Source organism: Oncorhynchus tshawytscha, linkage group LG08, assembly GCF_018296145.1.
Source record: "Oncorhynchus tshawytscha isolate Ot180627B linkage group LG08, Otsh_v2.0, whole genome shotgun sequence".
Taxonomy (NCBI): domain Eukaryota; kingdom Metazoa; phylum Chordata; class Actinopteri; order Salmoniformes; family Salmonidae; genus Oncorhynchus; species Oncorhynchus tshawytscha.
In genome coordinates, this window is record NC_056436.1 from 12,881,992 (window position 1) to 12,898,948 (window position 16,957).

Sequence of the window (16,957 nt, forward strand, 5' to 3'; positions counted from 1 at the left end):
CCACCCGAACGAGGAGAGGGACCGACTTCGGCGAAAGTCGTGACACATATTGTTTTTATTTACTTTTTTGCCCTTTTGCACACCAGTATTTCTACTTGCACATCATCATCTGCACATCTATCACTTCAGTGTTAATTTGCTAAATTGTAATTACTTCGCTACACCGGCCTATTTATTGCCATACCTCCTTACTCCATTTACACACACTGTATGTACATTTTTCTATTGTGTTATTGATAGTACTTTTGTTTATCCTATGTGTAACTCTGTGATGTTTTTTGTCGCACTGCTTTGCTTTATCTTGGCCAGGTCGCAGATGTAATTGAGAACTTGTTCTCAACTGGCCTACCTGGTTAAATAAAGGTTGAAATTGAATTATTTTTAAAAGAAAAATTGCATCTGTGACAGCATCACTTATTCTTCTTCATTGGCTGATTGCTCCCAACTCATAGGAATCCCCACCCTAGTTGACTACTTTAAAGTGGTGGAAGCCCTCATTGGCAATGCCCATGCTAAAACGGGATATATCCATGAAGAGTCCTCTATCTATCTCTACGACAACAGGCACAACTCTGATTATAAAGCCGTTTTTTTTTGTTAAGTTGCTGAAATGCCACGTGCGTCCACTTATGTCAGTGCATTCATAACAACCTAACCATTTCAAAACTTCTATTTGACCAAATAAGCGTCACGTAGCAAATTAGCATTTTTTTTAAATACCAAATTCGACTCTCTATCATTGACCTCCATACATACACTTCTTTTCATGGACAGATTTTTAGTGGAGTAAAACCTCTCGCTTCGCCTCTTCCTCTCTGGGGCAGGCTATGCCCCCATAGGATGACCATGCCCCGTTCCACAGGACACGAGTGGTCACAGAATAGTTTGATGAGCATGAAAACAATTTAAACAATATGCCATTTCCATCTCAGTCACCAGATTCTGGAGCTGTGCCTGAGACAGCGTTTTCCACCACCAGCAACAAAACACCTAATTATGGAATTTCTCATGGAAGAATATTGTCGCATCCCTCCAATGGAATTCTAGGAACCTGTACAGTATAATCTATGCCAAGGTGCATTGAAGCTGTTCTAGCTCGTGTTGGCCCAACTGTATGTTGGTGTTTCCTTTGTTTTGTCAGGTATCTGTATATCCTAACTCTCCTCCTCCCCATTGCCTCATTAAAAGGAGAGTGATGTTGTATATATATTGTGACGTAGTAGCGTACCTCTCCTCCTCCACCGTCCCCTCCTGCCCTCCTGGTTGTTAGCGTTGTAGTTGTTGTTCTCTGTGCTTCTCTGGGAATCAGACAGATTATCACTACCGCCCTCCTCCGACCCCTCCTCAGACAGCTCCTTCACCTCCGACCCCTCCTCAGACAGCTCCTCTGACCCCTCAGACAGCTCATTCACATCCGACCCCTCCTCAGACAGTTCCTTCACCACGTCCCCAATGTCCTTCTATTCACAGACACACAACATACACATATACAGTTGAAGTCAGAAGTTTACATACACATAGGTTGAAGTCATTAAAACTCGTAAAACCACTCCACAAATTTCTTGTTAACAAACTATAGTTTTAGCAAGTCGGTTAGGACATCTGCCATTTTGCCACAAGTAATTTCTCTGAACAATTCTTTACAGACAGATTATTTCACTTATAATTCACTGTATCACAATTCCAGTGGGTCAGAGGTTTACATGCACTAAGTTGACTGTGCCTTTAAACTGCTTGGAAAATTCCAGAAAATGATGTCATGGCTTAAAAAGCTTCTGATAGGCTAATTGACATCACTTGAGTCAATTGAAGGTGTACCTGTGGATGTATTTCAAGGCCTACCTTCAAACTCAGTGCCTCTTTGCTTGACATCATTGGAAAATCAAAAGAAATCAGCCAAGACCTCAGAATTTGTTTTTTGTAGACCTCCACAAGTCTGGTTCATCCTTGGGAGCAATTTCCAAATGCCTGAAAGTACCATGTTCATCTGTACAAACAATAGTACACAAGTATAAACACCATGGGACCATGCAACCGTCATACCGCTCGGGAAGGAGATGCGTTCTGTCTCCTAGAGATGAACGTACTTTGGTGCGAAAAGTGCAAATCAATCCCAGAACAACAGCAAAGGACCTTGTGAAGATGCTGGAGGAAACAGGTACAAAAGTATCGATATCCACAGTAAAACGAGTCCTATATCGACATAACCTGAAAGGCCGCTCAGCAAGGAAGAAGCCACTGCTCCAAAACCGCCATAAAAAAGCCAGACTAAGGTTTGCAACTGCATATAGGGACAAAGATCATACTTTTTGGAGAAATGTTCTCTGGTCTGATGAAACAAAAATATAACTGTTTGGCCATCATGACCATCGTTAAGTTTGGAGGAAAAAGGGGGAGGCTTGCAAGCCAAAGAACACCATCCCAACCATGGAGAACGAGGGTGGCAGCATCATGTTGTGGGGGTGCTTTGCTACAGGAGGGACTGGTGCACTTCACAAAATAGATGGCATCATAAGGCAGGAAAATTATGTGGATACTATATTGAAGCAACATCTCAAGACATCAGTCAGGAAGTAAAGCTTGGTCGCAAATGGGTCTTCCAAATGGACAATGACCCCAAGCATACTTCCAAAGTTGTGGCAAAATGGCTAAAGGACAACAAAGTCAAGGTATTGGAGTGGCCATCACAAAGCCCTGACCTCAATCCTATAGAAAATTTGTGGGCAGAACTGAAAAAGTGTGTGTGAGCAAGGAGGCCTACAAACCTTACACCAGCGCTGTCAGGAGGAATTGGCCAAAATTCACCCAACTTATTGTGGGAAGCTTGTGGAAGGCTACCTGAAACGTTTGACCCAAGTTAAACAATTTAAATGGAATGCTACCAAATACTAATTGAGTGTATGTAAACTTCTGACCCACTGGGAATGTGATGAAAGAAATAAAAGCTGAAATAAATAATTCTCTCTTCAATTATTCTGACATTTCACATTCTTAAAATAAAGTGGTGATCTTAACTGACTTAAGACAGGAAATTTTAACTAGGATTAAATGTCAGGAATTGTGAAAAACTCAGTTTAAATGTATTTGGCTAAGGCGTATGTAAACTTGCGACTTCAACTGTACATATGCCACTTTAATGACTCCAACCTAAGTGTATGTAAACTTCCAACTTCAACTGTACAGTGGGGCAAAAACGTATTTAGTCAGCCACCAATTGTGCAAGTTCTCCCAGTTAAAAAGATGAGAGAGGCCTGTAATTTTCATCATAGGTACACTTCACCTATGACAGACAAAATGAGAAAAAAAAATCCAGAAAATCACATTGTATGATTTTTAATGAATGTTTTTACAAATTATGGTGGAAAATAAGTATTTGGTCACCTACAAACAAGCAAGATTTCTGGCTCTCACAGACCTGTAACTTCTTCTTTAAGAGGCTCCTCTGTCCTCCACTCGTTACCTGTATTAATGGCACCTGTTTGAACTTGTTATCAGTATAAAAGACACCTGTCCACAACCTCAAACAGTCACACTCCAAACTCCACTATGGCCAAGACCAAAGAACTGTCAAAGGACACCAGAAACAAAATTGTAGACCTGCACCAGGCTGGGAAGACTGAATCTGCAATAGGTAAGCAGCTTGGTTTGAATAAATCAACTGTGGGAGCAATTATTAGGAAATGGAAGACATACAAGACCACTGATAATCTCCCTCGATCTGGGGCTCCACGCAAGATCTCACCCCGTGGGGTCAAAATGATCACAAGAACGGTGAGCAAAAATCCCAGAACCACACGGGGGGACCTAGTGAATGACCTGCAGAGAGCTGGGACCAAAGTAACAAAGCCTACCATCAGTAACACACTACGCCGCCAGGAACTCAAATCCTGCAGTGCCAGACGTGTCCCCCTGCTTAAGCCAGTACATGTCCAGGCCTGTCTGAAGTTTGCTAGAGAGCATTTGGATGATCCAGAAGAAGATTGTGAGAATGTCAGATGAAACCAAAATAGAACTTTTTGGTAAAAACTCAACTCGTCGTGTTTGGAGGACAAAGAATGCTGAGTTGCATCCAAAGAACACCATACCTACTGTGAAGCATGGGGGTGGAAACATCATGCTTTGGGGCTGTTTTTCTGCAAAGGGACCAGGATGACTGATCCGTGTAAAGGAAAGAATGAATGGGGCCATGTATTGTGAGATTTTGAGTTAAAACCTCCTTCCATCAGCAAGGGCATTGAAGATGAAACGTGGCTGGGTCTTTCAGCATGACAATGATCCCAAACACACCGCCCGGGCAACGAAGGAGTGGCTTCGTAAGAAGCATTTCAAGGTCCTGGAGTGGCCTAGCCAGTCTCCAGATCTCAACCCCATAGAAAATCTTTGGAGGGAGTTGAAAGTCTGTGTTGCCCAGCAACAGCCCCAAAACATCACTGCTCTAGAGGAGATCTGCATGGGGGAATGGGCCAAAATACCAGCAACGGTATGTGAAAACCTTGTGAAGACTTTTGACCTCTGTCATTGCCAACAAAGGGTATATAACAAAGTATTGAGATAAACTTTTGTTATTGACCAAATACTTATTTTCCACCATAATTTGCAAATAAATTCATAAAAAATCCTACAATGTGATTTTCTGGATTTTTCCCCCTCATTTTGTCTGTCATAGTTGAAGTGTACCTATGATGAAAATTACAGGCCTCTCTCATCTTTTTAAGTGGGACAACTTGCACAATTGGTGGCTGACTAAATACTTTTTTGCCCCACTGTATATATATATATACGTGTATATACAGTACACACTCCCATAACACAGACTTCTTTGAGTGCCTCCTAACATTCAGAGCAATGAACAATGATTCATGTGAATGTCTAATTGTCTGATAAGCTCGCTGTGTGAGTCATAATGTTGCTCTACTTTTCAAATGTCCTTCCAAAGAGCAGCAGTGTCATCATAAATGATTTTAACATATCATTTTGTATAATGTAGCACTGACTATTAGTAAAAAATCTAGGGCATATCTGAAAACTCTATGTCAATCTCACTTGTCAGCATTCATTTGTTACATGCGTTTGATTCATAGAAATTACAAACTGACCTTCAGTGTGTAGACCCCCATTCGTCCAGGTACTTTGTAAAAGATCCCTTCTTCACTGCGAGAGTTGGTGTGGAGCATAGCATTAAGACATGCCAGCGGGGAAGTACCACTAGGTAACAGGGGAAAAGGGAACACAGCCAGTTACACTCAATGAAGCAGACAGCTGACTGGCCACCGGAGGGAGGAGACAGTAATGCCTGATTCACAATAAAGAGATGACTTGAACTGTACTGTGCTCGCTCTGACCTTTTGATTTCACATTTCCCTTTCCAGCATAGTTTCAGCAACTATGGTGGAACCATAGCCAGGCCAAGCAGGTCAACCCAGTACAGCTCGGCTTGGCCTGGCTCAGTTTGGCCCTATAGTGTGAATCAAGCACCAATGTACTATATTCTGAGTATAACAGCAACTGATGAAATGATTAGGCTGTGTTGGCTGAAATAACAATACCTAACATGCAATAACATGTTCGTAATGCCATGCTGAAACTTGTTGTTACAAGTTGTTGTTACAAGTTGCAAATAACATGCAATAGGAAAAATAAAACAACATTTTAGTGAGTTTGTCAAGGGATGGGGTTGGGCACAACTAGCTTTCTCTTACCTTCTGGATGACAAGAATGAAAAAAATTCAACAAAAAAAGAAATTAAATAATTAGAATTATGTGAATGTAATAATTACCAACAAGAAAAGGAACATAAAAAGAGAAAGAACATGAGCAATCAATCATACAATAGGAAATTATTCATAAAACGTCTCAGAGTAGGAATGCTTATCTAGGATCAGGTCCCACCCTGTACATGTAATCTTACTCATTGTGATCTAAAAGAACAAAACTGATCCTAGATCAGCACTCGTACTCAATACACTTTATGAATACGGGGCCCCGATCCTGTGTATCAAAACTGAAGTCCAAACAGAGATGGGGACTAAAGGAAGCTAAAGAAGGCGTCAACGAAGTAGTCTAAGGTACCTTTCCCTTTGAGAACACACAAAAAACATGAGAACCGGTTCATTTACCTGATCTCTTTCAGTCTCTCCCTCTGGATCACCTGTAGGATCTCTTTGTGGCTCATGGGTGTGTTCGGGTACTTTTCCAATACCTGAAAAAATACAGCACAAAATCTGTCAATGGATTGCAGTGTAATACATGCTTAAAACCACTTGAGGAATGTAAACAACATCTAGCCTATAGACAACAACATACTTCCACCTGTCCTAGTATTCACATTGCTTACGGTGTTACTACACATTATCATCAACCCACGATTCTATAGTTGTACCTAGGAGTATGAAATTGCTCTGACGTATGAGGTCAAATGAAAAACGCTACAGCATGCCCAAATGAGCAAGCTTCTACTGAGCTGTTCTATAGTTTCGCTGCTGTCATGTTATAGCTCTGACTATGAATACAAGTACTGATTTAGAATCAGTTTAGCCTTTTAGATCACAAGGAATAAGATTAGGCAGAGAGGGAGGGCCTGATCCTAGATAAGCACTCCTTCGGATACGACCCCTGAGTTTTTAAGTCATTAGTGGTGTGGTTGATTTAGACAAAAAAGTCAACCTCTGGGACTGAGCCTGTCGACAACTCCCGCCCAATGATGTAGCTATGTACTGCATGCCTTTGCCCAGTGTCAAAAGAATAGATGTCTTGCTGGGAATAAGACAGAGCTAAATGACCTCATCAAAACATGATTCACTTCCTTTGTGTGTGTATTTGTGTAAGAAGAGAAAGACTAAGCACGACCATCACACCACCCACCACCATCATAGCCATGAGATGTCACAAAGATTTTCATATGAATAGTAGTCATGTCAGCTACCTAGCAAGTAGCCTGGAAACCAGACGTTGAATTGCATTGAATTGTATGTCAGCAGAAATGAGTGTTTGAATCAGGAAAGTGTCCTCTCATGACATCTACATGCCAACATGTTGAATAAAATTATATTTTAAAAGCACTTTACCGGTTGTCGGTGCGGTTGGTTCTTTTGGGGGGGTTAGAATGTGAGAAAAGGAATCCACAGGAAAGTATAATTACATAAAGTTCATGTAATCATACTTTCTTGTTGATATTGTCTTACATTCCTACCAGCAAAAGGACCAACAGCAAGGACAACCAATAAAAGTACTTTAAAATATGGCTCACAGTCGGCGTTCCAATTCATCCCAAAGGTGTTCGATGTGGTTGAGGTCAGGGCTCTGTGCAGGCCAGTAAAGGTCTTCCCCACTGATCTGGACAAACCATTTCTGTATGGACTTTGCTTTGTGCACAGCTGAAAAGGGCCTACCCCAAACGGTTGCCACAAAGTTGGAAGTACAGAATCGTCTAGAGTGTCATTGTATGCTGCAGCGATAAGATTTCCCTTCACTGGAAATAATCCATGATAATTCATGATCCATGAAAAACAGCCCCAGACCTTTAATCCTCATCCACCAAACTTTACAGTTGGCACTATGCATTGGGGCAGGTAGCGTTCTACTGGCATCCACCAAACCCAGACGGTGAAGTCTGATTCATCACTCCAGAAAACGCATTTCCACTGCTCCAGAGTCCAATGGCGACAAGCTTTACACCACTCCAGCTGATGCCTGGCATTGCGAATGGTGATCTTAGGCTCCCGATGAACAGTTCTTGTTCTGACATTGCTTCCAGAGGCAGTTTGGAACTCGTTCGTGAGTGTTGCAACCGAGGCCAGATGATTTTTATGCGCTATGTGCTTCAGCACTCGGCGGTCCCGTTCTGTGAGCTTGTGTGGCCTACCACTTCGCGGCTGAGCCGTTGTGGCTCCTAGACGTTTCCACTTCACAATAACAGCACTTACAGTTGACCGGGGCAGCTCTAGCAGGGGAGAAATTTGACAAACTGACTTGTTGGAAAGGTGGCATCCTATGATACCACGTTGAAAGTCACTAAGCTCTTCAGTAAGGACATTCTACTGCCAATGTTTGTCTATGGAGATTGCATGGCGTTGTGCTCGATTTTATACACCTGTCAGCAATGGGTGGGGTTGAAATAACCGAATGCAGGGCTGTCCACATACTTTTGTATATATAGTGTGTCAGTGTTTTGCTTACAATGTAACAGCAATGATTTGCTAATACATGTAGCTATAGCTAAGCATTTTACGATTACTGAATGGCCAATACAGTGACCAGGTAGCTAAAACACCTTTATAAATTGTTTATAAACACTACTGATGTACTAACGTTAGCTAGCTAGCTATAGTTAAGTTACTAGCTAGCCAACTACTGTAGCTTAGCAATGCTGGCTACCATGCTAGCTGTCTTTCATCGGTCATTATTCAACATTAGAGCTTGTGTCCACCAACATAGGGCGATTAGAGCTAAGCTGGAGATCTAACTTGGACACTTGACAACGGGCATGTTTCAATATATTTTATTAATTCTAACATTGTATTAATTAGAGCTAACATAGCTTGCTAACTGGCTAGCTCTACGCTAGCGCAACACTTTGGTGGTGTTTACTTTACAGCGCAAGACAGACGTTATTTTCTCAATAATACGTAGGTATGCGGTCGAAACAAGAATTATGTCTCTTCGCAATTTCCTATCTACAATTGTAAACTACATGGACACATTGATATAGCTATTTGCTGTAAATGAAGCCACAAGACTATCAAGCAAATCTTGATGGACTTCCAGTGCTTATCTAGCCGACAAGAAGGCCTTGCATTGCATAAGCAACATTTCGTCTGCACCAGTGGGTCATGAACTCATAAACACAGTTGTACTAGTGGGAGCGAAGGGAAAACAAGCACAACAAACGTTGAATAGAACGAGAGTAAATACCGTTTTAGCAGCTTCTGCCCATGTCCTCCCCTTCTTTTTCTTCTGTCTCTCCCTCATCGCTGCGGTCTTGTACTGATTAGTGTTGAATTTGACAGTGTGCTCCTGTGTTATGTTGCTTTAGTTACCGCGCAAGACCCACCGCTTCTGCCATATTGGTATTTTACTGTAAGGAGAGTGTCATGTGACCCCGAGAGAGATGTCATCTTACTGTACAAATGGAGCTGTCACTAAACACTGGAGTTTTGATAGAATACACATTTGTTTTGCATCTTAAAGATGATCTTTGTTATATAAAAAATAATACCGTTATTTTCTCACAATAATTAATAGTGTAATTACTGTGAGAAAATTAGAACATTTTGGGGAGATTGGGTGCTCAGACTAAAATATAATATAATAAAATAGAATATTACCGAGTAAATCCTCAACAACAAAAGAAAAACGTTAAGGCAGGTGTTTTTCCTTTTCTCCCTATTTGTTGTGGCCAATGGCAGTTCATTCAATTTGAAAGACAGGTATTTTCTCTATTCCCTAAACAATGTAGGCTCATACAAGTTATGTTATGTAACAGTTTGTACCATTTATTCTGATGTTTCTGTACATCAAAAGCTAAACATTACTTTAGTCATATACTTTAGTCAAAGTTCAGCGGTGCAATATTTTCCACAAATGCAAATTACTTTTACAGACCAATTGTGTTTGGTGAAATAATACACTATGAAATTGTTGATAATGCAGACAGGTCAGATATACAGGTTAGGACAAGAGGATTCTAAAATCCCATGAATGTCTCTATAAATGCAAAAGGATTATAAACAATGGGACTAGCAATCTATTGTACCTCATTGCTAGCAATGCGAGTGAAAATGACTGGAAGTGAATGTTAGCAGTACAGAAAGTTTGTCATCAAACTTGGAAAATAACCACAATCGTAGTACATTTCAGCTAACTACTCATCAAACACATAGCATAACTGTTTTGCTGTCATTCTATTAATTCAAACGTTTAAATGATCTACGTTTCAAATGATCTACAGTCACTTCACTACTTGATTTCCTGGCCACTGGTCACATTTTTTATGCTAATCCTGTAGGCGCTGGTTCAATGAAATTGTTTATCTTCTAACACTGCTGCATGGGATTATTACATTGTCCTAACCTGTATATTTTCGACCTTGCAAATAAGCATATATGATATACATTGGAATGTTCTAGAATCTGGACTCAGGGACCCCCTGGAATGGAACCTTCCAATGGAGTGTATATGGCTGAGGAGGGTCTCTGGGGGTGAGGAGAGCACTGGGTCTGGGGCCCTGATGTTATAGAGCTGGATGATGAAGAGGATGAGACGCATGAAGAGGATGAGCGTGGTGCCTGGTACCTGGGAATAAAGAAGAGGGAATGCATGTTACGTATTCAGCTGGCAACTTGAGTGTCTTATATGGATCCTTTCATATGGAATTGTTTTAGCTGCAACAAAGATTGTCACAAAAATGCTGTCCCAAGAGTAGGCCTAACATAGCAAATATAGTTGTACATCTATTCTGTTTTGTTGAAACGTGTCAGAAATCAAATTACGATATGCATGGTTCTAAACACTGCCAATTATTAGTAAAGTAGGTAGGACAAATCACCTAACAGTTAATCAGCAAATACTGAAGGAACTCTGAGTGTCCTCCTCTACAGTTTTAAATCATCAGGTTACTACAGGTAACTCACCTGGTTATTATAGGTACTGTAACTCATCAGGTTACTACAGGTACTGTAACTCACCAGGTTACTACAGGTAACTCACCAGGTTATTATAGGTACTGTAACTCATCAGGTTACTACAGGTACTGTAACTCACCAGGTTACTACAGGTAACTCACCTGGTTATTATAGGTACTGTAACTCATCAGGTTACTACAGGTACTGTAACTCACCAGGTTACTACAGGTAACTCACCAGGTTATTACAGGTACTGTAACTCACCAGGTTATTATAGGTACTGTAACTCACCAGGTTACTACAGGTACTGTAACTCACCAGGTTATTATAGGTACTGTAACTCACCAGGTTACTACAGGTACTGTAACTCACCAGGTTACTACAGGTAATATAACTCACCAGGTTACTACAGGTACTGTAACTCACCAGGTTACTACAGGTACTGTAACTCACCAGGTTACTACAGGTACTGTAACTCACCAGGTTACTACAGGTAATGTAACTCACCAGGTTACTACAGGTACTGTAACTCACCAGGTTACTACAGGTAATGTAACTCACCAGGTTACTGTAACTCACCAGGTTACTACTGTAACTCACCAGGTTACTACAGGTACTGTAACTCACCAGGTTACTACAGGTACTGTAACTCACTAGGTTATTACATGTACTGTAACTCACCAGGTTACTACAGGTACTGTAACTCACCAGGTTACTACAGGTACTGTAACTCACCAGGTTATTATAGGTACTGTAACTCACCAGGTTACTACAGGTACTGTAACTCACCAGGTTATTACAGGTACTGTAACTCACCAGGTTATTACAGGTACTGTAACTCACCAGGTTACTACAGGTACTGTAACTCACCAGGTTACTACAGGTACTGTAACTCACCAGGTAATTATAGGTACTGTAACTCACCAGGTTACTACAGGTAACTCACCAGGTTATTACAGGTACTGTAACTCACCAGGTTACTACAGGTACTGTAACTCACCAGGTTACTACAGGTACTGTAACTCACCAGGTTACTACAGGTACTGTAACTCACCAGGATCGTGACTTCCGGACCCTTCCTGATGCAGTTGTCCTGTCCCTGAATGGGACGTTGGCTAGCAGGTCTCTCCTGGGACTAACGTGACCTCCAAAGTTCTGTTCCAGGTGTGCTCCATTAAGGTTGAGGTTGTACATGCTGGGTGGGCTCATATCTAGCTCCAGGAGCATCACATTCTCAGCCTACAGAAATAATGAATGAGCGCGAAAGAGAGAGGGAGTTTAATATAATGAACAATGACGATGGAAACCATCTGCAATTGATGATAAATAAATGTGTGGAAATTGATTTCTTAACACTAATCAGTTCAGTATGTCAATGGCCCTCAATTAGTTTGGAATGACACAATTTCATGCGTACCACATCTAAACCTGCATCACTATACTGAGAGCTTTACCTTTTCTAAAAAAAATACATATTTGTGTGTTTTTGGAGTCTGTTCATGTTTTTTTAGGGCACCCATACTCCACAACGAGGATGAGGAAGTGATTTGCCGTTTGGGGTAAGATTCTCAAAAACAAGTGAAATCAAAAAAAGGTGCCCTTCTATAACATTCCATTTACATAAGACATTTAGATTCGGTTGTAAAAAAAGAAAACTTTTCCTTTATGTTCAATCTCAGATATGAAAAATGTACCACGGATTAAAAAAAACAAGCATCAACCCACCCGGTATCGACATGGAGCTCCTGCTGTGACAGCCATCTGTGCATATTGGCTGATTGGTCTCTTGTATCCCACCACAGACGTGGGCCTTCGCTTCACCTGATGAGCCGATTTACTGCAATAAGATATGCAAGGGAGGAAAATCTAGTTTAGGAGTTAGTTAAGGAGTGCAAAGAAAATAATAGACAGTATCTTAACGTGACAAAGTAACTTCGATTGCATAAACATGTGAAACAAGGAAATAATTGACCCGGTACCATTGATTCTGTACCAATACCCCCTGTATATAGCCTCGCTGTTGTTATTTTACTGCTGCTGTTTACTTATTTGTTACTTAAATTTTTAATTTAATCTTTTTTTACTTAAATTTTTTTTTTTAAATCTTTTTTCTTTTCTAATCTTTTTTTGTCTTAACTTCTTAAAGCATTGTTGGTTAAGGGCTTGTAAGTAAGCATTTCACTGTAAAGGTCTACACCTGTCGTATTCGGTGCATGTGACAAATACAAATTTGATTTGGATTTGAATCAAATTGTTACCCTCATCAGTGACATTATTGTAACTGGCTTTGCAGAGCTGTCCTTCCAGCACCACAATGTTTGCCCTGACCACCTATACCTTTATGCAGTGGCTGGCCGATTAGCAGGGCTGTCCTTCCAGCACCAAAATGTTTGCCCTGACCACCTATACCTTTATGCAGTGGCTGGCCGATTAGCAGGGCTGTCCTCCCAGCACCAGTCAATAATATATTTGCTACCATTGCAATACTTAATACTTAATGAATATTAAGCTCATAAGACTAGTATAGAATAGCATAGACTAGCGTAGACTATGTGAACTCACTGACCTTTCGGAAGGAACGAAGGGCCTAAACCTCCACTGGTCCTCGTCACTGTCAAAGTGAAGCCGGTTCATAATTTTGTTCTTATCTTTGGGAGGGATGAAATTCTCAATTAAGAGATACCTGCAGGTAACACATAAAACAACATTATGAAAAGTGAACCAATTGGGGTAGTGTGTCTGTGTGTGTCTGTGTGATTATATGTTATTAAAACTTACTTGAACTTGAGTTCTCTGGTGAGTTCATTCTGTGTCTGCTCAAGCTCCTGTCTAGTAACTACATGCTCATCAATGACATCCCCAATCTCTGCCTTCACCAACTGCAGCTTGGCATACAACTGGATCAACAAGTTAGGAAACACAATAGGAGAGCACAACCATTGAATGTTAATATCCTAATCAAAATAACCAGAAATTAGGGAATAGGGTTTTGTATCAGAACACTGTCTAAAATCCCTTTATATTAAACATAAGGTCATGATATTGATCCCTGATGGGCTTTAGGGATATGGAAGGTTGGAGTCAATTCCATTTAAATTCCAGTCAATTCAGATTTACACTGAAATGTAAATTCTCTTCAATGCTTTTCAATTAGGAAAATTTGGAATTGGAGTTTGGTTTACTTTCTGGATTGACTGGAATTGAAATGGAATAGACCACCAACCCTGCTGGTTAGTAATCCATCTTACCCTCTTTAGCTTCTTGGTCTTGAGATCCACCTCCTGCTGCAGGGAGGAGAAGGTCTCTCTCAGCTCTCCCGTCTCCTCATCCTGAGCCATCACCTGCTGCTGGATCTCTCTCTCCCGTCTTATCTAAATACAAATAAAAATGACTTTTATTTTCCAGTGTGGGAACTTCCTTTGTGTAGTCGTGTTTCACAATAAAGTGAGGCCTAGCCTGCACGTAAACAATACAACATTTTGTTTTTCATATCATAGCCGCACTCCAAGGTGCTGACCAAAATCTAAGATACGTAAACACAGAGATACTAAACAATGAATAAACCTGCATGTTCAGTACCAGTCAAAAGTTTGGACACACCTACTCATTCAAGGGTTTTTCTTAATTTTTTACTATTTTCTACATAGAATAAGACATCAAAACTATGAAATAACACATATGGAATCATGTAGTAACCAAAAAAGTGTTAAACAAATCTAAATATATTTTATATTCTTCAAAGTAGCCAAGCTTTGCTTTTGATGTCTTTCTACAATGTAGAAAATAGTAAAAAATAAAGAAAAACCCTTGAATGAGTAGGTGTGTCCAAACATTTGACTGGTACTGAACATTGAGAAACATGAAATAATATTGAATTAGCACTTTCATCAGGGTCATCAGACACAGCACTATTTGTGTTATAGTAGAGTGACAGCCTAGTTGCTTTTTGCCTTCTCCATGTATCCCTCAATCTATCAAATGAACATACCCTATTGGTTTGTAGACGATCTCTCACCTGTTCTGCAATCTCTTGCCTCTTCAATTCCAGCATCTTCTGTTGTTCATTAGTGTGGTCAATAATGTTCTTTCCCCCAGCCAATATTTTGCTCTCCATTGCCTGGAGAGAAAGACACATGGCCATATGGATGGCTGATTATTGGAAGGGCGGACGCTCTGTATCACCAATAAATAATGTATCATATTAAACATATCAAAATGCACATTATTGTCTCATACAGAAACAGAGAAAATAATGTATTGTCACCTTATATTTCTCAATAATCTTTTCCATAGCTTCCTGTTCCTTCTGCATGTCGTCCATCATCCTTTCCTTTTCCATCTGTTCTTTTTCACCAAATGGCTTCCATTTCTCTCTGGCCCCTGGGCTGCTATGGGTGCTGGTGGGAAAAGCCTTTTTGGGGCTATCATCCACAGAGCTAAATCTATGTATCGGTATTCTGGAGGTTACAGTTTTTTGGGGACTGGCCTCTACAGAGTTATCCATGGAGTTGAATCTCTCTACCCCCTTTTCATCCTCTTCTATCATCTTGCTTTCTTCTTCCTCCTTTATATAGTATTCCTCATTCCGCTTCCATTCTGCTTCCAGTGCCTTCCACAGCTCTGCATCCCTTTCTCTGTGGGCTACATCCTCAACAATCATACTTTTAGTCAGTCTTCTGCTATTCCTCCTTCTCCTCCTCTCCTTCGCCAGCGTCCCTCGCTCCTCCAGCTGGGCCTTCAGGCGGGCAATCTCCTCCTGGAACTCTCTCAGCAGAGCATCTTTTGGATCCTCATTGATTTTGGGTTTGTTCTTTATATTTTTGGCTCGGTTTGCGTACCGTAGGGTGGTCAGGGATTCTTCATAGTGCTTGGACGCTGGTCCCAGAGTGGCTACCATGACTGTCTTAGCATTGCCACCCAGTGAATCCTGGAGTAGACGGGTCAGTTTAGAGTCCCTGTAAGGGATGTGGGTGCTCTTCCCATCCACCAGAGCTGAGATGACATTACCCAGTGCTGAGAGGGACAGGTTGATTTTAGTGGCCTCTTTCAGGCGCTCCCCTTTAGCACCCGTCTTGCTCTGGCGTTCGCTGCCAGCCAGGTCAACCATGTTCAGCTTCCCAACCCGTATGTGGTCCTCTCCATCTGCACCCTTCTCACTGCACTCCACCGTGATCATGAAGATGGCATGGGACCGCGAGCTGCGTTCGTTCATATTGGTGAACCCCACAGACCTGGACTCATCTCCTATGTTCATGACATGTTCGAGCTCCATCACATTCTTGGTGACAACCGAAGACAGATCTTTGACATAAACCCCTGAATCTGGGTTCTCTTTGAGATCTAGTTTCTTGTTGTCTTTACATAACAGATCCCTGACCTCCTCCCTATAGATCTCTAGATAGGATGCCCTCACTAAATATTGCTGATTCTGAGACCTGGAGATCTGTGTAAAAATGTGGTTAAATGAATTTGGGATGATCCCTCTTTCATTGTCTGTGGGCATACCTAGCATCGTGTATGTTTTACCTGTCCCAGTCTGTCCATATGCGAATATTGTACCATTGAATCCTTGTAACACGGAATCTACAAGAGGTCTGACGGTATCGTCATAAATATCGCTCTGTTTCGACTCAAAGTCGTAGACCGCATCAAAGGTGAATGATTTCATGACTTCTTCAGGTGACGCCCTCGGGTTCCTCAATGTGATCTGGCCCAGTTTTGAATTCACATCCAATATGTTATCGTTGTCCATAGTCTCCTCTCTCCTGTTAAAAGGGCGGCATCGCACCACCACCTTTACCGCCTCGCACGGTTTCGGTCTCGACATATTTATTCCTTTGATCCTTGACCATAAAAATGGATTTCTCCGCAACACAATTAAAAGCCACTGTATCTGTCGTTAATCGCGCATCATGACTCATGTTGCCCCTCTTTCTCGAAGCATCCTCCGCCGAGCGGTACCCAGGTAAGCCAATTCATAGCTTTCGCAGAAAATGGTAACATTCTGTACTTGGGCACACCTAATCACACGGACATAGCCTATACCACGTAGACTACAAGTACTTCCTCCGACTGATGAATATCCTTGATCCTGGCAACGATAACTGTCTCCACCCTTAATCCGCACGCACCGCACCAAGGCTACATGATACAAAGGATGCTGCGCCACCACTGCCGTCAGCCAGCCAGCCCACATCCCCAGTACACACCCTTCTCACTGCTGCAGACAATAGGAACAAGGCATGTGACCAACAAAACGAATTGGATTAAAGCGAAACCTTGTAAACAGGTGTAGCCTAATGCAATTATTTAATACATGTGATTTAATAGGCATAACA

The 16,957-nt window shown here is 41.3% G+C and overlaps 2 protein-coding genes across 2 annotated transcripts in view; both read right to left on the minus strand.

The window, feature by feature from the left end:
* LOC112255795 (putative Polycomb group protein ASXL2) overlaps positions 1–9,175 on the minus strand; it is a 28,072-nt gene extending 18,897 nt beyond the window's left edge. The window contains exons 1-5 of the mRNA XM_042326244.1: positions 8,911–9,175; positions 6,117–6,199; positions 5,700–5,702; positions 5,097–5,205; positions 1,229–1,460 (exon numbers count right to left, since the gene is read on the minus strand). Of these exons, the coding sequence (XP_042182178.1) occupies positions 1,229–1,460; positions 5,097–5,205; positions 5,700–5,702; positions 6,117–6,199; positions 8,911–8,967 (484 nt within the window). The 5' untranslated portion in view covers positions 8,968–9,175. The remainder of the gene's footprint in view (positions 1–1,228; positions 1,461–5,096; positions 5,206–5,699; positions 5,703–6,116; positions 6,200–8,910) is intronic.
* Positions 9,176–9,470: 295 nt separating this feature from the next.
* LOC112256901 (kinesin-like protein KIF3B) lies at positions 9,471–16,846 on the minus strand. Its single transcript, XM_024430456.2, has 8 exons — positions 14,884–16,846; positions 14,635–14,736; positions 13,868–13,990; positions 13,398–13,516; positions 13,186–13,302; positions 12,345–12,456; positions 11,674–11,858; positions 9,471–10,290 (listed from the first exon to the last, which is right to left on the minus strand). The coding sequence occupies exons 1-8, from the start codon at positions 16,444–16,446 to the stop codon at positions 10,134–10,136; spliced, it is 2,478 nt and encodes an 825-aa protein (XP_024286224.1). The 5' UTR covers positions 16,447–16,846; the 3' UTR covers positions 9,471–10,133.
* Positions 16,847–16,957: the final 111 nt, after the last annotated feature.

Coding starts and splice junctions, on each gene's coding strand:
- LOC112256901 (XM_024430456.2), bottom strand. CDS start 16,446: ATGTCGAGACCGAAACCGTGCGAGGCGGTAAAGGTGGTGGTGCGATGC. Junction 12,457..13,185: donor CCCTTCGTTCCTTCCGAAAG/GTCAGTGAGTTC, acceptor ATCTTATTGCAG/TAAATCGGCTCATCAGGTGA. Junction 10,291..11,673: donor GTCCGGAAGTCACGATCCTG/GTGAGTTACAGT, acceptor CTTTATTCCCAG/GTACCAGGCACCACGCTCAT.